General features: G+C 46.0%; 1 protein-coding gene across 2 annotated transcripts in view; it reads right to left on the bottom strand.

Moving 5' to 3' along the window:
• Window positions 1-4,977: 4,977 nt before the first annotated feature.
• Window positions 4,978-23,296, bottom strand: part of LOC140596757 (uncharacterized) — a 32,540-nt gene continuing 14,221 nt past the window's right edge. For both annotated transcript variants that reach the window (XM_072745247.1, XM_072745248.1), the window contains 5 exons: window positions 22,001-22,129; window positions 19,340-19,468; window positions 16,883-17,011; window positions 14,225-14,353; window positions 4,978-8,410 (listed from right to left, as the gene is read on the bottom strand). In XM_072745247.1, coding sequence (XP_072601348.1) covers window positions 8,361-8,410; window positions 14,225-14,353; window positions 16,883-17,011; window positions 19,340-19,468; window positions 22,001-22,129 — 566 coding nt within the window. In that variant the 3' untranslated portion in view covers window positions 4,978-8,360. The remainder of the gene's footprint in view (window positions 8,411-14,224; window positions 14,354-16,882; window positions 17,012-19,339; window positions 19,469-22,000; window positions 22,130-23,296) is intronic.

Genomic DNA, 23,296 nt, shown 5'->3' with positions numbered 1-23,296 from the left:
ATGTTGCTTTCTTGGTTTCTTTCCACACAAATTGTGATGATGAAAATCAGACAGTGGCTCTCTGAGGTGAAATACATAATCTTCCTCTTGAGAAAAGGGCTGAGTGGTTGCCCCTTGCCAACCGTTACCTTATTTCAGAGGATGTTTACCATTGGCAACACCAAAGCTGGAAATAAACAGCGAGATGGGGTACATTCCCTCAGCAGTGGTTTCTCCTGCTTGGTTGAGTGATCCTGTAGTCAGCATCTGAATGAGCTGGAGAGACACATCCTTCAGGAAAAGCAGCTTCCTCCAGGTGTCCTGTCATTTATTTGGGCACCAGTGTGTCAAACATGATGTCCCTCCCATCTGGCTTCCTTAAGTTTTTGAGAGCAGTAAAATCAGTGCAGAGTAAGAGGGAGCTGAGCCTCATGGTGTTCTCTCTTCTGTACCTGCAGGTGGCCTCAGAACTAGTGACAGCGGTACGTACCCTGAAGCAGTCTCTTCCTGTCTTTAGTCAGGAGCGCCAATCTGATTCTGGGTCCTCACTGGAATGAAAATCACAGGTGTAGTGAAATAAACAAAAACCAAAACCAGAAAACGGGTCTTCCAGGTGGAGACCCATGGACATGTTTTCACAAGCAAAGGGGTAGAATTCAGGTAAGGAGTTTGTGTCCATAGAGATAGCGGGAAGTAGAGATACGTGGACGCCAGGGCTCAGCGAGTTCAGCAACTCAAAAACTGGGATCCACTTCTGGGTTGGCAAGGTCCCTGCTCAGCATGTCTGGGGTGTGGGGCCCCACACTAAACCAGTACCTACCTAGGCTCTAGCCTGCATCAGGAAGGAAAAGTGTGAGCTTCTGGAGAGGATGAGGTGTGCCCCCTCTGCCTCATTACCAGCCCATGTGTATGGGGTCCTCTCCTCTGCTTAGAAGCAGCCCCTGCTAGGATTCCTCTAGGACCTGAGTGCAGACCTTCCTGTCTGAGTGATGCCAGGACCTCCTGTAGTGCCTGCCTCATGGATAGGAGCCCAGAGACCAACAGAAATGAAGTCAGGTCAGGCCAGCAAATTCCACTGCAGGAACCCCTAGGCCTAGGGCAGGGAGGTCACAGCTTCCTCATTTTTGGATCCTAGACCTGAGCTATCCAAGGAGGCAGCCGATAGCCAGACATGCCTGCATATGTTGAAATTCCTTACAGTCAATGAAGTTACACATTTCATCCCTCATCATACCAACCACAGTGCCAGAGCCCAGTAGAGCATGTTGAAAACACAGATCATTTCCATCATCATGAATGGCTCTCCTGGGCAGCTGCTCTGAGTCTGGCATAGTGGCTGCACATGGACCCCATCTAACCTAGCAGGTGTCCACCACCCATCACAGGTGGATCCAGGTGGATCCATGTCCACGTGAGAGCTATCATGATCTTGTGGAAATGGGGAAATGCCAGGTGAAGGGGCATCCTCTCTCTCTCTCTCAAGGAAGGTTTGCCAGTGTGGTCAATGTCTTGGTGAAGGGCTCTAACTCCCAAGAGCCCAGGGAAGGTCTGAGGATCCCAAGGAAGAGCAGGTGTCGACAGGTGTTCCAAAGTGGCCTCAGTTGGAGTAGCAGGAACACGGGGCCTCACTGTCTAATCACCTCATCCTCGTGTTTGTATCTCTAAAGATTGGGCGGTGGAAAATATTGAGGATGAAATTCCTGAAGAGGAAGAAACCTCAGGTCCGGAAGCACAATGAGGCGGGAATCAACAGGAGGGAGTCCCTGGTGCAGTTGGAGTATACCTGCTACTTTGTAGACTGAGAGTGGGCGGGATGAAATAAAGAAGATGATGTATAGGAATGCAATTGTTTTGTTTTTCATTTGTTTACTTATTTGAGAGAGGAGAATGGGAAGGGCAGAGGGAGAGGGATATTCAGACCCTGCACCGAACAGGGAGCCTGATACAGGCCTGATCCCAGGGTCCTGGGTAATGATCCAAGCTGCAGTCAGACACTTAACCTACTGAGCCACGAAGGTGCTCTTCTCTGGTCTATTCCATCATAAACAGTAGGGTATTTGGATAAAATAAGAATTCTGCCCTGGGATTGGATTGTGCAGTTGGTCATATTCTTCTTTTTATTTGATGGTCATTCTCTGCAGACCAGCTCTGACTCCCTTTGTCACTGGCAAGCATCAAAGCCCTTGTTGATGTTTGGTTGGCATCTCTTGGGAATAGAGCAGGAGACCTTTTGGTTCGGGTTATTGCCTTTGGTCTTGGATGGAGCCAATCTCTTGATACACAGCTGTGCCACGCCCATCTGAACTTGCACACAGACTGCTTCCGTGGGAGCCAGGTGCTGGTACAGCCGGGGCCCCACTCCCTCTGCACCTACAGGTCACACAGTAGCAATGCTGGGCTACCCCCAGTTCTGCCCAAAGGGTGGAAGTGCACTCTAGGGATGGGCATCCCTGAAATGGTCCCTCTCAGCACCTCCTCCCGGATCCAGCAGAAGTGAGGTGGGAGGGGTGCCGGGAGCACAGTTCCCTCCTCCCCTCCTTGCACAATCCTCAGTCCTGGGACAAGAATAAAATCTGCACTTGCCTCTGTGTGAGAAGGGATCGAGTGCAGCCAGCCAAGGCCATCGAGGCCTTCATTGGGTGCAGGGAATCTAGAGGAATCTGTGAAAGCTGCTGGGCTGGCGGCACACGCTTGCGCTCAAGGTCCTGCAGAACTAGTCTCCTGGTCTGACCAGGCCCAGGACACAGGCCCTAGGCAGGGAGGCCAGGATTTCTGCTCCTGTCTGATCTCACTGCTATAGCCACACAGTGCTGGGCCTGCTCCCCACGTCAAGGGTTGGCCCAGTCTAGGACATTCCCTCATGCCTGCCTGGAGCCCATGGCCCAGTCCTTCCAGGGATCAGGGCAGATGCTGGCTCGAGCTGGTATTGAGGAGGCCTCACCTGCTGTACAAACCCCATCAGCCCACTTTTAAGCTAAGGGAAACTGGGCAACATAGTTTACCTCTAGCATCACATTCATCTCCTCTATGGGCTACGACATGTATGGGCTGTTCCAGAGATTCAGTGTGTCCCAGATTTAGGAGTCTCATGGTTTGTCTCCCTCTCTAATTTTTCCCACTCAATCCCCTCCTTTCCCTCATTATCTTGTTCCTATTTCTTATATTCCAGGAGGAGAGCACTTGATGGCATGAGCACTGGGTGTTAAACTATATGTTGGCAAACTGAATTTACCTAAACATAAATAAAAATTTTTTAAAAAGAATAAAGGTTAAGTTTGTCTCAAGTACCTAAGATCACCCCACGCACAAAGCAGTCACATTATAAGCCCAGTGGGATATCACTCTCAGGGCCACATGCAACCCCAACCCGTAGGCCCCCAGGCCCATTGCACCTACTCCAGCATTGCCTGGATTGGCTCTTTGATCAACTGATTAAGGAGGGGAGCCCCAGGCTCTGAGACTGTGGTCTCCTTGTTGCCCTCAAAAGCCATACAGAATTTGGAAGGACAGAAAAACAGGAGACCTCATTTACCCAGGAAAACACCCCTTTTGAGGTTCTTATGTTCCTGAGGTTCCAAGCATCTCCCTGTGTCATTTCACTCCATTTGGTAGAAGGTTCTTGCTCATCATTTAATGTCCAAGTTACCTACTGAGGGGAACTGGGTGGCTCATTCAGGGAAGCATCTGACTCTTGATTTCAGCTCAGCACATTCTCTCAGGAGCCTGAGATCCGGCCCCTCTTGGGATTCCTCACTGGTCATGAAACCTTCCTAGGATTCTCTGCCTCCCTCTCCCCCAGCCCATTCATATCCAAATTGGCCTTCCCTCAATCAAAAACTATATTAAAAATAATAAACATGAACTGCAATAAAATTTTTTTAATGAAAATAAATAAATATTGGCTCAATGACTGATTCTTCCAGTTGTTTACCACCTGCTTGTCTGCCGACTTTGTCTTGTTTTCACTTTCATTCACCTTTTGCCTTCATTCTTTAAAGCTATCTTTCCTGAACATAACGTCCTAGGCTCAGAGGTGTTTTCCTTCTATACTTGTGTCACCATTGCAGTGTCTTCTGACCTGTTTTCTGAGAAGTCATGGGCCTTGGAATTTGTATTCTGTTAGGTTGAATGTGTCCTTTTCCTCTGCTTTCAAGGTTTTTCTTCCTCTTTGCCAGCAGATTGGTTACAATGTGTCCGGAGGAGGGTTTTCAGAGCTTTGTAGATCTGAGTCACAGATTTGTGAAATTTTTAGCCATTTTGTCCCCATACCTTCTACACCAGCTGCTTTCCTACAGAAACTCCATGCTGTGGAACTTAGCACTTTTGATGTATCCTAGGCATGCATGTTTAAGTTCCTATCAATTTTTGTTCAGTCTTTTCGCACTCCTCTCATGATAGTACGATTTCTCTTGTTCTGTTTTTTTTTTTTTTTCTCTTGTTCTGTTTACACATCCACTGTCTGCTTTGTTTCTTCATCGGATTGCTGAGCCTATCCAGTGAATTTTCATCCTGGATAGTGCGTGTCAAGTTTTAAAATTTCCACTTGGTCTTCTGAGAGCAAGATGTCCACAGCTCTTTCTATGGTTATGAGTTTCCCAGTGTCTACAATCAAAAACCTTAGGTGAAAAATGTTTATGGATCTCTGTGGATACAAAACTGGACCAAACTACTTCACGTTTGAGGAAAAATCAAAATACAACCAGCAAAGGAGTCGATTGAAAGCAACCAGGAAATTCATTCCTTTAGTTGATTCAAGAAAACTTATTCCAGGGGCACAGGTTTGGTTCATTCAGGTATGTGACTGCCTCCTGGTTTCATCTGAGTTCATGACCTCAGGTCATCAGATTATCCTAGGTTGGACTCCATGCTTAGGATGGAGCCTGCTTAGTATTCTCTCTCCCTTTTCCTCTACTGCTCTCCCCCTTACACTTTCTCTTTTGCTCTCTTTAAAAAAAAAAAAAAAAGAATCATTCTTTTACTGTGCTCAGGACACCACACTAAAGACAAAAATACAAACCTATATTATTTACATTTTATATGTGAAATTCATAATTTAAATGGTCAGTCAGTAGTTTATGTCAAAATAGTAAAACTGCTTTTACCACTCAAATTTGGTCAAATTAAAAGGTAGGGGTTGTGAAGCAAACATTTGGACACTAGTCTGTGTACAGTATTAACAACATAAAATCACTGATTATGTTTTAATAAGGAGACCTTATTATTGAGATTAGGATTAGACTGGTGTCATAAAGCAGCATATAATATAAAAATTTCCGTATCGCCCTATCCCTTGGCACATATTTTCCACAATCATACATGCCTGCATTAGTGTGGAATTTTTATCACAAAGAACAAACCAGTGTAGAGATATTATTATCATTGAAGTTGACCACATATATTAAGGACTGCTCTGTGTTATGCATCTGACTGTTTTGACAAATACATAATATTATGTATCCAAGGACCCTGGGATCATGATATGAGCCCAAAGTAGATGCCCAACTAAAGGAATGAGCCTGGTGCCCACATTACTACTGTTTTTTTTTTAATTGAAATCAAGATGGTACACAAGGTTACATTAGTCTCAGGTGTACCACATATGGATTCGATACTTGTATAGGGTAATACTGTGCTCACAAGTGTAGATACCATGTGTCCCCATAGAGCACTATTACAATTCCACTGATCATATTCCCTATGCTGTACGTTTGATCTCCGTGATCTTTTTTAATGCATAACGGGAAGCCTGTCCCTCCTACTCTGCTTCACAGCTATGGCTATTGGTAAATGGTATACTTTGAGTATTTAAACCTCTCCCGGATGGAATATTTTCACCAAACTGATTACTGGTACACCTGGGTGGCTCAGTGGTTGAGCGTCTGCCTTTGGCTCAGGTTATGGTCCCGTGGGCCTGGGATCGAGTTCTGCATCGGGTTCCCCACATGGAGCCTGATTCACCCTCTGCCTATGTCTCTGCCTCGGTATCTCTCATGAATACATAAACCTTTAAAAAAAAAAAACCTGTGAGTGAATAAATACAATAGAGCACTAGACTAAATAGAACAAAAGAGAATAACTGTCTAGCATTGAATCAAACCTACCAAGAAAAGGGGTAAAATCAGGTTGAAAAACTTACAAAAGAGAGGACAGCATATGTGGACCTACAGAGACAGAAATGATTTTGCCAGATGTCCAGAAGGTGGGAGTTTTTAGTTGGGTTTCACAACAAGCTGCATGAGTGATGGGAAGTCATCATTGGAATCGATGTGCAGATCAGTTCTATTTGTGCACTGATTATGTCAGGCTACTTGAAGTTGCCATTGACTTTTTGGGGAAGATTTTATTTATTTCAGAGAGAGAGAGAGAGTGCGAGCATAAGCAAGGGAGAAAGGCAGAGGGAAAGGGAGAAGCACATTCTGGGCTGAACAAGGCCCCAAGGAGGGGATGGATTGCAGGACACTGGGGCCTTGGCCTGAGCTGAAGGTTTTCCTCATCCACCAAGGAGGATGGACCCCAGACCCTCATATGATACTTATTAATCACTCTCTACAATAGTCTTGCCCTGTACCCATATAAACAGTGATCGCTCAGTAATTCCTGAGCACCACATCCAATGAATGCATTGACAGTTATTTTGTGTCCTCCTAAATCTTGCCAAGTGTGTGGTGCAGGAGTTTTTCCACAAAAAAGTCAGTGAATGAGTTTCCAACTTCTATGGAATGCTCACCCATTTTCCTGAATTAGAAATGGTCCTTTTTTCCTCTTTTTGGAGCGAATTCAGATATGACAAGGAACAGTGTATTTTTTAGGAGTAAGGACCATTTTTGTGGGTTTTGGAGGGGATGTTTTAAACAGTGTAGTAAGGGACCTTTCTCTCACATGCAGTTTTTCCTCAAGAATTTCGTGTGGCTCCTTCAGTAAACGAGAGATCCATCCCCCAGGAATAGCTCCTGCTTTTTCATGGGTGCAACCTGTGCTTCCTTTGGAGGCCTATCGTTTTACTACTGTTGCTCATGTGGTGTTGAATACTCACTAGGAGAACCAATGACAAAGGACACACATGACCTGACCCTCATGGTTTACTCTTTTGTGTAAGTGCAGACGTCTCAGAAACCAGCGAAAGTGGTATGTATTCTTGAACCACTCTCTTGCAGAAAAAAAAAATCTAAATAGTACGGCAGATGCAGCAACCTGCTGTTCTCTTCTGGACAGCCACCCGATTCGATGTTCCTGAGGCTTGGGGGTGTGAGACAGGCAGCTTTCCCAGGTGAGAAAACATGCCTACATTTCTACAATACTAGGAGCTGGTGTGTTCACTGTTTGGTATGGTTGTAAGTGCATGACTCTTAGGGTGGAGTGACTTGTTTAAACCTATGAGTGTGACAGAGTTGTGTGTGCATGTGTGTGACACAGAGAGAGAATTGTGAGTGAGAGAGAGAGAGAGAGAGAGAGAGAGAGAGAATGAGAGACAGCTATGGACACAGAAATACAGAGAAAGGGGGAAGGAGAGAGAAAGAATAAGAGAGTTTTCCCAGGACATTGTCCCACTGACACTGCACCATGGCTTCTCTCATCATTCTCCAAAATAAAGAAAATCCTAACACACCATATTTTCCAGCCCTAACCCCGTGAGTGGCCCGACAGTGGTAGCTCAGCCCATGCTTAGTTACCAAATGCCATCATGTTCACTAGCCTTCGTTCATACTGATCAACAGTCCCCATTAGCCTTTTATTTTCTTCACGAAATTATTTATGTATTTGAGAGAGAGAGAGAGCAGAAGAGGCAAGAGGGGCAGAGGGAGAGAAAGAAACACACCCTTTGCTGAGCAGGGAGCCCCACATCAGGCTCCATTTCAGGTCCCAGACACCCTGACCTGAACCAAAGGCAGACTTAGCTGACTGAGCAACTCAGGCACCACTACCTGAATTATTCTTGAGCAGCATGACCCATGTGCTGATGGGTACTCTGTGTCCTTCTAGAAGCACTTTATGGTCCCTTCATCATGAGACTATTCCAGAACATCAGAGGAGAAGTGCAAGTTAATGCTGTCAAGGTGAGCTCAGTATCTTTGAGGAACGAATGTTGCTTTCTCGGTTGCTTTCCACACAAATTCTGATGAACATCAGACAGCGTCCATTTGAGATGAAATACATAATCTTCCTGGTGGCAAGGGTGCTGAGTGCTTGCCTCTTGGCATGCATTAGCTTATCTGAGAGGATGTTTACCACTGGCGACACCAAAGCTGCTTATAAAGACAGTGATGGGGTACTTTCCCTCATCAATGGTGTCTCCTGCTTGGCTGGGGAATGTTGTAGTCACCATCCTGAATGGACTGGAGAGACACATCCTTCAGGACAAACAACTTCCTTCAGGTATCCTTTCACTTCCTTTGGGCACCATGGTCTCTAACATGATGTTCCATCTGGTTTCCTAAAGTCATTCAGAGAAGTAAAGATCAGTTTTTACTAGGTAATAACATCTATCGAATAAAAACAATAGAAGATTTATTTTTGTTAAAGTTGAGCTATAGATTAATGTCCAAATATTAGCTTTACTCTAAGAATCATTAACCATAATCACATTTGAGTTGTAGGGTGCCAGTGGTATCAGTCACTTAATTGTACGCCCTGGGGTCAGGACCTAATCCCATGGTCGGGGTTCAGCTACATGTTGGGGTCCCTCCACATGGGGAGCCTACTCCTCCTCCTAACCCTCAGCCCGCTCACGTTTTCTCCCTCTATCCCTTTCTCTTTCTCTCCCTCAATTTAATAAATTGATTGGTTAATTATCTAATTAAATCTTGAAAAATTAACTTAACTTGATTGGAAAAAACATTTTTACTATTCTGGCCACCAAGTGATGCCTCACCTTCTAAATTAAAATATTCACACAGAACAGTAGGAATATGGCTTAGAACTTTTGACCTATGAATGGGACACAAGCAAACTAGAATAATGATTTTTTAAAATTTTTTTTACGCATAGGATATCCTGAAAATGCACTACCATAAAGAAAGACAGGACCATAATAGAGTCATGCAAAATGAAATAAATACAAAGGAAACTAATTAAATAATCAGGTAATTACAAGTTCCAGACAGACAGGGAAATGACTTTCCATTTCATTCATGAGTTGAAAACGATGCTGCTGGAATAGTAACTCCTCTCCTGCTGTCAGCGGAGCTAAACCCAAAATTGCAGAACTCACTCATAAACATACATGGAAATGGAAACGGAGCCCTTACAGGGACCACAACACACTGGTACATCATGTGCAAAGGGCTTTTTTTTTTTTTTAAAGATTTATTTATTTATGATAGACCTACAGAGAGAGAGAGAGAGAGAGAGAGAGAGAGAGAGAGAGAGAGGCAGAGACACAGGAGGAGGGAGAAGCAAGCTCCATGCCTGGAGCCCAACGTGGGACTCCATCCTGATACTCCAGGATCACGCCCTGGGCCAAACGCAGGCGCCAAACAGCTGAGCCACCCAGGGACCCGCAGAAAGGGCTTTAAAACAAAAAGAAGACAACAGGGGGAAGAAGGCCAGAGAGTAGAGTCCTCAACTCACCTGATCCGCCAAGGATCCCTTCTAACAAGGTAGAAGGTGAAGGTGGATACAAAGAAAGAAAGAAGGGGGGGGGACAGGGCTTCTAACAAGGCAAGACAGGAAGGGGGAAAGGGAAAGGAAGGAAGAAGCCTGGGGGCAGGTGGGGGGGGTGGGGAGCTGCAGGCCAGAGGAGATGGCTCCAGCCTGGCGGGAAAGCCTGGGCGCCCCTAGAGCCCAGCCCCGGAGAGGAGGGGCGTCGGGCTGAACCCCAGGAGGGGCGGCGGAGTCCCCAGGCTCCCGGGGTCACTAGCAGACGAGGCACGGCCGGGGCAGAGCGCCCCAGGCCCGCGGGCCCAGCTCGGGACAGCGCTGGAGCCGCAGGCGGCGGGGCCTCGGGGAGAAGCAGGGGGGCAGGCGGGGGCTCCGGGCGGGCGGGGCGCTGCACCTGCTGCCTTCGGGCGCCCGCCATGGCCCCGGGAGCGCGGTGCAGGCAGCACAGGCCCCGGAGCCCAGGGCCCGGGGGACACGGCCGAGGTCCTGCCTCCCCCCGGGGCGGGTGGAGGCTTCACAACTGCAGAATTAAGATCTCATCAGGCTGAAGTTAAAAATCAATTAAATGAGGTGCAATCCAAATTGGGGGTCCTAATGGCAAGGCATAAGGTGCTGGAAGAAAGAATGAGCAACACAGAAGACTCCTTGATGGCAAGGAAGGAAGCTGAGGAAAACAGAGAAAAACAATGAAAGGACCACGAGGAAAGGTTAAGGGAAATACATGACAGCTTCAGAAGGAAGAATTACGTATCACTGGGGTTCCAGAGAGCACCCAGAAGGACAGAGGGCCAGAAAGCATATTTAAACAAATCCAAGCTGAGAGCTTCCCTAATTCAGGAGGGGAATAGGCACTCAGACCCAGGAGATAGAGTGGTCCTCCCCCCAAATCAATAAAAACCGTTCAACACCTCAACACTTAATAGTGAAACTTGCAAATTCTATAGAAAAAGAGAAAATCTGTAAAGTAGATAGAGGCAGCAGATTCTTAACGAATATGGGGAGAATTGTTACATTAATAGCAGACCTCTCCTCAGAGACCTGGGAGGCCAGAAAGGGCTGGCGGGATTGATTCAGGGTCCTAGATGAGAAGAACATGCAGGCAAGAAAACTCTATCCAGCAAGGCTCTCATTCAGAATAGAAGGAGAGATAAAGAGCTTCCAAGATAGGCAGAAACTGCAAGAATATGTGACCACCAAACCAGCTCTGCAAGAAATATTAAGGAGTATCATAGGAAAATTAACATGCTTCCAGAAAATTTGTTCAGGTTTAAGTGAGCAGTTGAGATAGAAATGATTTATATATGCTGTGATTTAGTCTATGGGTTTATTTGAAAATTAGTCACCATGCAGTCTGTTTTTATAGTGTATGCATAATGATTGTACTATATAGGAAGGATGACGTGGTGTTACATTATCCCTAATAGGAACAACGCTTTTAACTGTTAAAGAGTAATCTTGCTTTCCTCAGGAGGGGGGAAAAACACCCCAACTCTATACAGCTTCAGACATTCTGTACAATCCCTTAGAGGATGGGGCTTCTGCACACACTTTTGGTCAAAGAAGAGACTAAGGGCACATCTTTTGAAAACATTCTAATGAAATGACTCATAAACCCATTCCACCTATAACTGTAATTTAACTCAAATACTAATAACCAGAGCTTGGCTCAGCAGGGATTCCCTAGAGCCAGGTATAAAGCCTTGTGAAGGAAGCCGAGATATGCCACCCCAAAATATATATTTATATATGTTTTTGGGAAGAGGAATCCAGAAACAAATCTTAGTGTTAATGTCTTCCCATAAATTTACCTTTCCAGTTTGCCGCCCTTGATAGCCTAAAACTGCTTTTCTTTAGGCTATCATTTTTTCTACAAATGTATTATTGTTCTTTGCTGAAGATGCTATAAAGCTCACAGTTTTAAGCTGCTGCTTTGAGTTCCTCTTTGTTTTTTATTTCTTCGGTGTGATGTGCACTGCAAACCTTTATAAATTTTTTCTTTTGATGATATCCTCTTGGTAATGAGTCCCCCCCGAAAACCCAAGATGGGAAGATATGGAGTTTAGCCTCCCGCCACATCAGAACTCGTTCTAGTTGTATTCTCATGGAAGAACGCAGGCAAAAATGAACTCTGCTTAGTTGGCAATTAGCCTGGGGCAGGCCATCCAAAGGTTGCAGTTGCCTACATGAGATTGTGAACTTACTGCATCAGCTACACTGGTGGACTTTCTCCTAACACTGAACACTGGAATCCTCAAATTTAAACTCCAAAATATCAAAGGTCATTCTTTCGTGCAGAAAAGGATTCTGCACATCAACAACCAGGCATGTGACACTAACAAGAAGACTGAAGAAAAAGAAATTACAGCCAATCCGATTTATAATTGTACCCAAAAGCATAACATACCTAGGAATAAACCTAACCAAAGACGTAAAGGATCTGTAGCCTAAAAACTAGATAACAAAAAAAAAAAAAAACAAAAAACTAGAGAACACATTGAAAGAAACTCAAGAAGGCACAAAGAGGCAGAAAAATATTCAGTGATCATGGGTTGGAAGAATTAATATTGTGAAAAGGTCGGTGCTACACAGGGCCATATACACATTTAATGCAATCCCTATGAAAATACCACAGACTTTCTTCAGAGAGTGGGAACAAACCATCTTTAGATTTCTCTGGAAATGGAAAAGACCCCAATTAGCCAGGGAACGATTAAAAACGAAGACCACAGCTGGGGGCAACACAAGGCCCGATTTCAGGTTGTACTACAAACCCAAGGCCGAAAAGACAGTGTGGTAGTGGCACAAAAACAGACCCATGAATCAATGGAACCGAATAGCGAATCCAGAAGTGGACCCTCAACTTTATGGTCAACTAATATTCGAGAAACCAGGAAAGACTATCCCGGGAAAAAAGAGAGTCTCCTCAAAAAATGGAGCTGGGAACATTGGACATCCACATGCAGAAGAAGGAAGCTAGACCATTCTCTGACACCACACACAGGGAAAAACTCAAAAAGGATGAACGATCTAAATGTGAGACAAGAATCCATCCAAATCCGAGAGGTGAACAGAGGCAACACCGTTTTTCAACTTGGCCACAGCAACATCCCGCAAGATACGTCCGCCAAGGCAAGAGAAACAAAAGCAACAAGGAATTATTGGGACTTCAGCCAGATCGAAAGCTCCTGCGCAGCAAAAGAAACAGTCCACAAAAGTAAAAGACAACCTACAGAACGGGAGAAGATACTTGCAAACGACCGCTCAAAGGGCTGGTGTCCAAGGTCTATAAAGAACATACTCAACTCAAGAGCAGAGAAACAAACAATCCGATCGTGAAACGGGCAAAAGACCCAAACAGAAATCTCACAGGGGAAGACAGAGACATGGCCAACAAGCACATGAGAACATGGCCCGCAAGCTGACCATCAGGGAACTACAGATCCACATCCCCATGAAATACCACCTCACACCGGCAGGAATGGGGAAAAGTCACAAGACAGGAAACAACAAATGTTGGAGAGGACGCGGACAAAGGGGAACCCTCTTGCACTGTAGGTGGGAATGTGAACTGGTGCAGCCACTCCGGAAAACTGTGTGGAGGTTCCCCAAAGAGTTAAGAACAGATCTTCCCTCCGGCCCAGCAATTGCACTGCTGGGATATACCCCAAAGCTGCAGATGCGGTGAAACGCGGGGACACCTACACCCCGATGTTTATGGCAGCAATGTCCACAATAGCCAAACTGTGGAAGGAGCCTCGGGGTCCATCGAGAGATGAATGGATAAAGAAGATGTGGTCCACGGCTACAACGGAATATTACTCAGCCGTGAGAAACGACAAATACCCACCATTTGCTCTGACGTGGACGCACCTAGAGGGACTTATGCTGAGTGAAATGAGTCCATCGGAAAAGGACAAACTTGATATGGTCTCATTCATTTGGGGAATATAAAAACTAGTGAAAGGCACTAAAGGGAATGGGGAAGATGAAGGAAAATATCAGTGAGGGTGACAAAACAGGACACACACCGAACTCTGGGAACTGAACAAGGGGTAGTGGAAGGGGAGGTGGGCGGGCGGTTGGGGCGTCCGGGTGATGGCCACTGATGGGGGCACTTGGCGGGATGAGCACTGGGTGTTATGCTATATGCTGGCAAATAGAACTCCAATAAAAAAATGTAAAAACAGAAAACATTTTGGTAATACTTAACACGGACTAGTATGTCCAAATGTTAGCTTCAAAACCCCTCCTATGAAATCGGACAAAATTAGAGTTCTCAATGCGATTTCACAATTTTGGCCACAAACTAATGACTGACCTTTCAAGTTAAGATGTGGACACATGAAACATAAAGAATACGGCTTAGGAGGTCTGTCTCTACGATGGCACCCCGAGCAAAACTGAATAATGATTCTGTTTGGCGTGTGTGGAGAGAGCAAAAGAGCAAGTGTAAGGAGGAGAGGGGCAGAGGGAAAGGAAGAGAGAATACGAAGCAGGCTCCATGCTGAATATGGGTGAATCTGATGACCTTGAGGTCATGACCAGAGCTGAAACCCCAGAGGCAGAGACTTAGCTGACAGAAACACCCAGGTGCCCCTAGGACAAGATTTCTTGAGGCTATTATTTAATGAATCAATTTTCATGTTACCCTCCGGCCTGTCGTCTGTTGGCTGAACTCTTCTGATACGGAGGATGTAAAACATTTTTGGCCATGCTCCAGGGCAGGTGTACCAAGGGTTTCTTCGAGATTCAGGTTCGGTTGTTATCACTCCAGCTCCTGGGAAATAAATGGACATAGAAAGAGCTGTTGACTGACAGGTTGTTGTTAGAAGAGCCTCGAAAATTAAGGAGTCAATCCCATTTACAACTGCACCCAAAAACATAAGCTACCCGGGAATAAACCTAACCAAAGAGGTAAAGGATCTGTACCCTAAACACCACAGAACGTTCCTGAAAGAAATCGAGGAAGGCATCAAGAGAAGGAAAAAGGTTCCATGCTCATGGAGAGGAAGAATTAATATTGTGAAAATGTCCATGCTACCCAGGGCAATTTATATATTTCACGCAATCCCTATCAAAATACTGGGGACTTTCTTCAGAGAGTTAGAACAAACCATCTTAAGATTCTAGTGTGGGGGATCCCTGGGTGGCGCAGCGGTTTAGTGGCTGCCTTTGGCCCAGGGCGCGATCCTGGAGATCTGGGATCGAATCCCACGTCGGGCTCCCGGTGCATGGAGCCTGCTTGTCCCTCTGCCTATGTCTCTGCCCCATTCTCTCTCTCTGTGTGACTATCATTAATAAATAAAAATAAAAAAAAATAAGATGCTAGTGTGGATACTGAAAAGACCCCAAAGAGCCAGGGGACTATTCAAAACGAAGGCCACAGCTGGGGGCATCACAAGGCCCGATTTCAGGTTGTACTACAAAGCCGTGGCTATCAAGACAGTGTGGTAGTGGCACAAAAACAGACCCATAGCTCAATGGAACCGAATAGCGAATCCAGAAGTCGACCCTCAACTTTATGGTCAACTCTATTCGAGAAAGCAGGAAAGACTATCCCTGGAAAAAGACAGTCTCTTCAATAAAGGGTGCTGGGAACACTGGACATCCACATGCAGAAGACGGAAGCTAGACCATTCTCTGACACCACACACAGGGAAAAACTCAAAAAGGATGAAAGATCTAAATGTGAGACAAGAATCCATCCAAATCCGAAAGGCGAACAGAGGCAACACCGTTTTTCAACTTGGCCACAGCAACATCTCGCAAAATACGTCTGCCAAGGCAAGAGAAACAAAAGCAACGAGGAATTATTGGGACTTCAGCCAGATCGAAAGCTCCTGCGCAGGAAAAGAAACAGTCCACAAAAGTAAAAGACAACCTACAGAACGGGAGAAGATATTTGCAAACGACCGCTCAGACAAAGGGCTAGTGTCCAAGATCTCTAAAGAACATACTCAACTCAAGAGCAAAGAAACAAACAATCTGATCATGAAACGGGCAGAAGACCCGAACAGAAATCCCACAGGGGAAGACAGAGACACGGCCAACAAGCACATGAGAACATGGCCCGCATCACTGGCCATCAGGAAACTATAGATCCAAACCCCCATGAGATACCACTTCACACCGGCGGGAATGGGGAAATTCACGAGACAGGAAACAAGAAATGTTGGAGAGGACGCGGACAAAGGGGAACCCTCTTGCACTGTAGGTGGGAATGTGAACAGGTGCAGCCACTCCGGAAAACTGTGTGGAGGTTCCTCAAAGAGTTAAGAACAGATCTTCCCTCCAGCCCAGCAATGGCACTGCTGGGGATTCACCCCAAAGCTGAAGATGCGGTGAAATGCGGGGACACCTGCACCCCGAAGTTTATGGCAGCAATGTCCACAATAGCCAAACTGTGGAAGGAGCCTCGGGGTCCATCGAGAGATGAATGGATAAAGTTGATGTGGTCCACGGCTACAACGGAATATTACTCAGCCATGAGAAACGACAAATACCCACCATTAGCTCCGACGTGGATGCACCAGGAGGGACTTATGCTGATTGAAATAAGTCCATCGGAAAAGGACAAACTTGATATGGTCTCATTCATTTGGGGAATATAAAAACTAGTGAAATGCAATAAAGGGAATGGGGAAAATGAAGGAAAATATCAGTGAGGGTGACAAAACAGGAGACACACCGAACTCTGGGAAGTGAACAGGGGTAGTGGAAGGAGAGGTGGGCGGGCGGTTGGGGCGACTGGGTGATGGGCACTGATGGGCGCACTTGGCGGGATGAGCACTGGGTGTTATGCTATATGCTGGCAATTTGAGCTCCAATAAAAAAATGTAAAAACAGAAAACATTTTGCTAATACTTAACACGGACTAGTATGTCCAAATGTTACCTCACAACCCCTCCCATGAAATCGGACCAAATTAGAGTTCTCAATGCGATTTCACAATTTTGGCCACAAACTAATGACTGACCTTTCAAGTTAAGATGTGGACACATGAAACATAAAGAATACGGCTTAGGAGGTCTGTCTCTACGATGGCACCCCGAGCAAAACTGAATAATGATTCTGTTTTGCGTGTGTGGAGAGAGCAAAAGAGCAAGTGTAAGGAGGAGAGGGGCAGAGGGAAAGGAAGAGAGAATACGAAGCAGGCTCCATGCTGAATATGGGTGAATCTGATAACCTTGAGGTCATGACCGGAGCTGAAACCCAGGAGGCAGAGATTTAGCTGACAGAAACACCCAGGTGCCCCTAGGACAAGATTTCTTGAGGCTATTATTTAATGAATCAATTTTCATGTTACCCTCCGGCCTGTCGTCTGTTGGCTGAACTCTTCTGTTTCGGCGGATTGCAAAGAGCTTTCGCCGTGCTCCTGGGCAGATGTACCCAGGTTGTCTGCTATATTCAGGTTCGGTTGTTATCACAGCAGCTCCTGGTAAATAAATGGACATAGAAAGAGCTGTTGACTGACAGGTTGTTGTTAGAAGAGCCTCGAAAATTAAGGAGTCAATCCCATTTACAACTGCACCCAAAAGCATAAGCTACCCGGGAATAAACCTAACCAAAGAGGTAAAGGATCTGTACCCTAAACACCACAGAACGTTCCTGAAAGAAATCGAGGAAGGCATCAAGAGAAGGAAAAAGGTTCCATGCTCATGGAGAGGAAGAATTAATATTGTGAAAATGTCCATGCTACCCAGGGCAATTTACACATTTCACGCAATCCCTAACAAAATACCGGGGACTTTCTTCAGAGAGTTGGAACAAACCATCTTAAGATTCTAGTGTGGAACCGGAAAAGACCCCAAAGAGCCAGGGGACTATTCAAAACGAAGGCCACAGCTGGGGGCATCACGAGGCCCGATTCCAGGTTGTACTACAAAGCCGTGGCCATCGAGACAGTGTGGTAGTAGCACAAACACAGACCCATAGATCAATGGAACCGAGTAGCGCATCCAGAAGTGGACCCTCAACTTTATGGTCAACTAATATTCGCGAAAGCTGGAAAGACTATCCCTGGATAAAGACAGTGTCTTCCATAAAGGGTGCTGGGAACACTGGACATCCACATGCAGAAGAAGGAAGCTAGACCATTCTCTGACACGACACACAGGGAAAAACTCAAAAAGCATGAACGATCTAAATGTGAGACAAGAATCCATCCAAATCCGAGAGGCGAACAGAGGCAACACCGTTTTTCAACTTGGCCACAGCAACATCTCGCAAGATACGTCCGCCAAGGCAAGAGAAACAAAAGCAACAAGGAATTATTGGGACTTCAGCCAGATCGAAAGCTCCTGCGCAGCAAACAACAGTCCACAAAAGTAAAAGACAACCTACAGAACGGGAGAAGATATTTGCAGACGACCGCTCAGTCAAAGGGCTAGTGTCCAAGATCTATAAAGAACATACTCAACTCAAGAGCAGAGAAACAAACAATCCGATCGTGAAACGGAAAAAGATCTAAACAGAAATCTCACAGGGGAAGACAGAGACACGGCCAACAAGCACATGAGAACATGCCCCGCAAGCTGACCATCAGGGAACTACAGATCCACACCCCCAGGAGATACCACCTCACACCTGCGGGAATGGGGAAAAGTCACGAGACAGGAAACAACAAATGTTGGAGAGGACGCGGACAAGGGGGAACCCTCTTGCACTGTAGGTGGGAATGTGAACAGGTGCAGCCACTCCAGAAAACTGTGTGGAGGTTCCTCAAAGAGTTAAGAACAGATCTTTCCTCCGGGCCAGCAATGGCACTGCTGGGGTTATACCCCAAAGCTAAAGATGCGGTGAAATGCGGGGACACCTGCACCCCGATGTTTATGGCAGCAATGTCCACAATAGCCAAACTGTGGAAGGAGTCTCGGAGTCCTTCGAGAGATGAATGGATAAAGAAGATGTGGTCCACGGCTACAACGGAATATTACTCAGCCGTGAGAAACGACAAATACCCACCATTAGCTCCGACGTGGATGCACCTGGAGGGACTTATGCTGAGTGAAATAAGTCCATCGGAAAAGGACAAACTTGATATGGTCTCATTCATTTGGGGAATATAAAAACTAGTGAAGGCAATAAAGGGAAAGGGGAAAATGAAGGAAAATATCAGTGAGGGTGACAAAACAGGACACACACCGAACTCTGGGAACTGAACAAGGGGTAGTGGAAGGGGAGGTGGGCGGGCGGTTGGGGCGACTGGGTGATGGCCCCTGATGGGGGCACTTGGCGGGATGAGCACTAGGTGTTATGCTATATGCTGGCAAATTGAACTCCAATAAAAAAATGTAAAAACAGAAAACATTTTGCTAATACTTAACACGGACTAGTATGTCCAAATGTTACCTCACAACCCCTCCCATGAAATCGGACCAAATTAGAGTTCTCAATGCAATTTCACAATTTTGGCCACAAACTAATGACTGACCTTTCAAGTTAAGATGTGGACACATGAAACATAAAGAATACGGCTTAGGAGGTCTGTCTCTACGATGGCACCCCGAGCAAAACTGAATAATGATTCTGTTTGGCGTGTGTGGAGAGAGCAAAAGAGCAAGTGTAAGGAGGAGAGGGGCAGAGGGAAAGGAAGAGAGAATACGAAGCAGGCTCCATGCTGAATATGGGTGAATCTGATGACCTTGAGGTCATGACCAGAGCTGAAACCCCGGAGGCAGAGACTTAGCTGACAGAAACACCCAGGTGCCCCTAGGACAAGATTTCTTGAGGCTATTATTTAATGAATCAATTTTCATGTTACCCTCCGGCCTGTCGTCTGTTGGCTGAACTCTTCTGATACGGAGGATGGAAAACATTTTTGGCCATGCTCCAGGGCAGGTGTACCAAGGGTTTCTTCGAGATTCAGGTTCGGTTGTTATCACTCCAGCTCCTGGGAAATAAATGGACATAGAAAGAGCTGTTGACTGACAGGTTGTTGTTAGAAGAGCCTCGAAAATTAAGGAGTCAATCCCATTTACAACTGCACCCAAAAACATAAGCTACCCGGGAATAAACCTAACCAAAGAGGTAAAGGATCTGTACCCTAAACACCACAGAACGTTCCTGAAAGAAATCGAGGAAGGCATCAAGAGAAGGAAAAAGGTTCCATGCTCATGGAGAGGAAGAATTAATATTGTGAAAATGTCCATGCTACCCAGGGCAATTTATATATTTCACGCAATCCCTATCAAAATACTGGGGACTTTCTTCAGAGAGTTAGAACAAACCATCTTAAGATTCTAGTGTGGGGGATCCCTGGGTGGCGCAGCGGTTTAGTGGCTGCCTTTGGCCCAGGGCGCGATCCTGGAGATCTGGGATCGAATCCCACGTCGGGCTCCCGGTGCATGGAGCCTGCTTGTCCCTCTGCCTATGTCTCTGCCCCATTCTCTCTCTCTGTGTGACTATCATTAATAAATAAAAATAAAAAAAAAATAAGATGCTAGTGTGGATACTGAAAAGACCCCAAAGAGCCAGGAGACTATTCAAAACGAAGGCCACAGCTGGGGGCATCACAAGGCCCGATTTCAGGTTGTACTACAAAGCCGTGGCTATCAAGACAGTGTGGTAGTGGCACAAAAACAGACCCATAGCTCAATGGAACCGAATAGCGAATCCAGAAGTCGACCCTCAACTTTATGGTCAACTCTATTCGAGAAAGCAGGAAAGACTATCCCTGGAAAAAGACAGTCTCTTCAATAAAGGGTGCTGGGAACACTGGACATCCACATGCAGAAGACGGAAGCTAGACCATTCTCTGACACCACACACAGGGAAAAACTCAAAAAGGATGAAAGATCTAAATGTGAGACAAGAATCCATCCAAATCCGAAAGGCGAACAGAGGCAACACCGTTTTTCAACTTGGCCACAGCAACATCTCGCAAAATACGTCTGCCAAGGCAAGAGAAACAAAAGCAACGAGGAATTATTGGGACTTCAGCCAGATCGAAAGCTCCTGCGCAGGAAAAGAAACAGTCCACAAAAGTAAAAGACAACCTACAGAACGGGAGAAGATATTTGCAAACGACCGCTCAGACAAAGGGCTAGTGTCCAAGATCTCTAAAGAACATACTCAACTCAAGAGCAAAGAAACAAACAATCTGATCATGAAACGGGCAGAAGACCCGAACAGAAATCCCACAGGGGAAGACAGAGACACGGCCAACAAGCACATGAGAACATGGCCCGCATCACTGGCCATCAGGAAACTACAGATCCAAACCCCCATGAGATACCACTTCACACCGGCGGGAATGGGGAAAAGTCACGAGACAGGAAACAAGAAATGTTGGAGAGGACGCGGACAAAGGGGAACCCTCTTGCACTGTAGGTGGGAATGTGAACAGGTGCAGCCACTCCGGAAAACTGTGTGGAGGTTCCTCAAAGAGTTAAGAACAGATCTTCCCTCCAGCCCAGCAATGGCACTGCTGGGGATTCACCCCAAAGCTGAAGATGCGGTGAAATGCGGGGACACCTGCACCCCGAAGTTTATGGCAGCAATGTCCACAATAGCCAAACTGTGGAAGGAGCCTCGGGGTCCATCGAGAGATGAATGGATAAAGTTGATGTGGTCCACGGCTACAACGGAATATTACTCAGCCATGAGAAACGACGAATACCCACCATTAGCTCCGACGTGGATGCACCTGGAGGGACTTATGCTGAGTGAAATAAGTCCATCGGAAAAGGACAAACTTGATATGGTCTCATTCATTTGGGGAATATAAAAACTAGTGAAATGCAATAAAGGGAATGGGGAAAATGAAGGAAAATATCAGTGAGGGTGACAAAACAGGAGACACACCGAACTCTGGGAAGTGAACAAGGGGTAGTGGAAGGAGAGGTGGGCGGGCGGTTGGGGCGACTGGGTGATGGGCACTGATGGGCGCACTTGGCGGGATGAGCACTGGGTGTTATGCTATATGCTGGCAATTTGAGCTCCAATAAAAAAATGTAAAAACAGAAAACATTTTGCTAATACTTAACACGGACTAGTATGTCCAAATGTTACCTCACAACCCCTCCCATGAAATCTGACCAAATTAGAGTTCTCAATGCGATTTCACAATTTTGGCCACAAACTAATGACTGACCTTTCAAGTTAAGATGTGGACACATGAAACATAAAGAATACGGCTTAGGAGGTCTGTCTCTACGATGGCACCCCGAGCAAAACTGAATAATGATTCTGTTTTGCGTGTGTGGAGAGAGCAAAAGAGCAAGTGTAAGGAGGAGAGGGGCAGAGGGAAAGGAAGAGAGAATACGAAGCAGGCTCCATGCTGAATATGGGTGAATCTGATAACCTTGAGGTCATGACCGGAGCTGAAACCCAGGAGGCAGAGACTTAGCTGACAGAAACACCCAGGTGCCCCTAGGACAAGATTTCTTGAGGCTATTATTTAATGAATCAATTTTCATGTTACCCTCCGGCCTGTCGTCCCTTGGCTGAACTCTTCTGTTTCGGCGGATTGCAAAGAGCTTTCGCCGTGCTCCTGGGCAGATGTACCCAGGTTGTCTGCTATATTCAGGTTCGGTTGTTATCACAGCAGCTCCTGGGAAATAAATGGACATAGAAAGAGCTGTTGACTGACAGGTTGTTGTTAGAAGAGCCTCGAAAATTAAGGAGTCAATCCCATTTACAACTGCACCCAAAAGCATAAGCTACCCGGGAATAAACCTAACCAAAGAGGTAAAGGATCTGTACCCTAAACACCACAGAACGTTCCTGAAAGAAATCGAGGAAGGCATCAAGAGAAGGAAAAAGGTTCCATGCTCATGGAGAGGAAGAATTAATATTGTGAAAATGTCCATGCTACCCAGGGCAATTTACACATTTCACGCAATCCCTAACAAAATACCGGGGACTTTCTTCAGAGAGTTGGAACAAACCATCTTAAGATTCTAGTGTGGAACCGGAAAAGACCCCAAAGAGCCAGGGGACTATTCAAAACGAAGGCCACAGCTGGGGGCATCACGAGGCCCGATTCCAGGTTGTACTACAAAGCCGTGGCCATCGAGACAGTGTGGTAGTAGCACAAACACAGACCCATAGATCAATGGAACCGAGTAGCGCATCCAGAAGTGGACCCTCAACTTTATGGTCAACTAATATTCGCGAAAGCTGGAAAGACTATCCCTGGATAAAGACAGTGTCTTCCATAAAGGGTGCTGGGAACACTGGACATCCACATGCAGAAGAAGGAAGCTAGACCATTCTCTGACACGACACACAGGGAAAAACTCAAAAAGCATGAACGATCTAAATGTGAGACAAGAATCCATCCAAATCCGAGAGGCGAACAGAGGCAACACCGTTTTTCAACTTGGCCACAGCAACATCTCGCAAGATACGTCCGCCAAGGCAAGAGAAACAAAAGCAACAAGGAATTATTGGGACTTCAGCCAGATCGAAAGCTCCTGCGCAGCAAACAACAGTCCACAAAAGTAAAAGACAACCTACAGAACGGGAGAAGATATTTGCAGACGACTGCTCAGTCAAAGGGCTAGTGTCCAAGATCTATAAAGAACATACTCAACTCAAGAGCAGAGAAACAAACAATCCGATCGTGAAACGGAAAAAGATCTAAACAGAAATCTCACAGGGGAAGACAGAGACATGGCCAACAAGCACATGAGAACATGCCCCGCAAGCTGACCATCAGGGAACTACAGATCCACACCCCCAGGAGATACCACCTCACACCTGCGGGAATGGGGAA

This window comes from Vulpes vulpes, unplaced genomic scaffold (genome assembly GCF_048418805.1).
Source record: "Vulpes vulpes isolate BD-2025 unplaced genomic scaffold, VulVul3 u000000630, whole genome shotgun sequence".
Lineage (NCBI taxonomy): Eukaryota > Metazoa > Chordata > Mammalia > Carnivora > Canidae > Vulpes > Vulpes vulpes.
The sequence above is the reverse complement of the archived record's forward strand: the minus strand, read 5'-3'. Positions and strand labels throughout refer to the sequence as shown.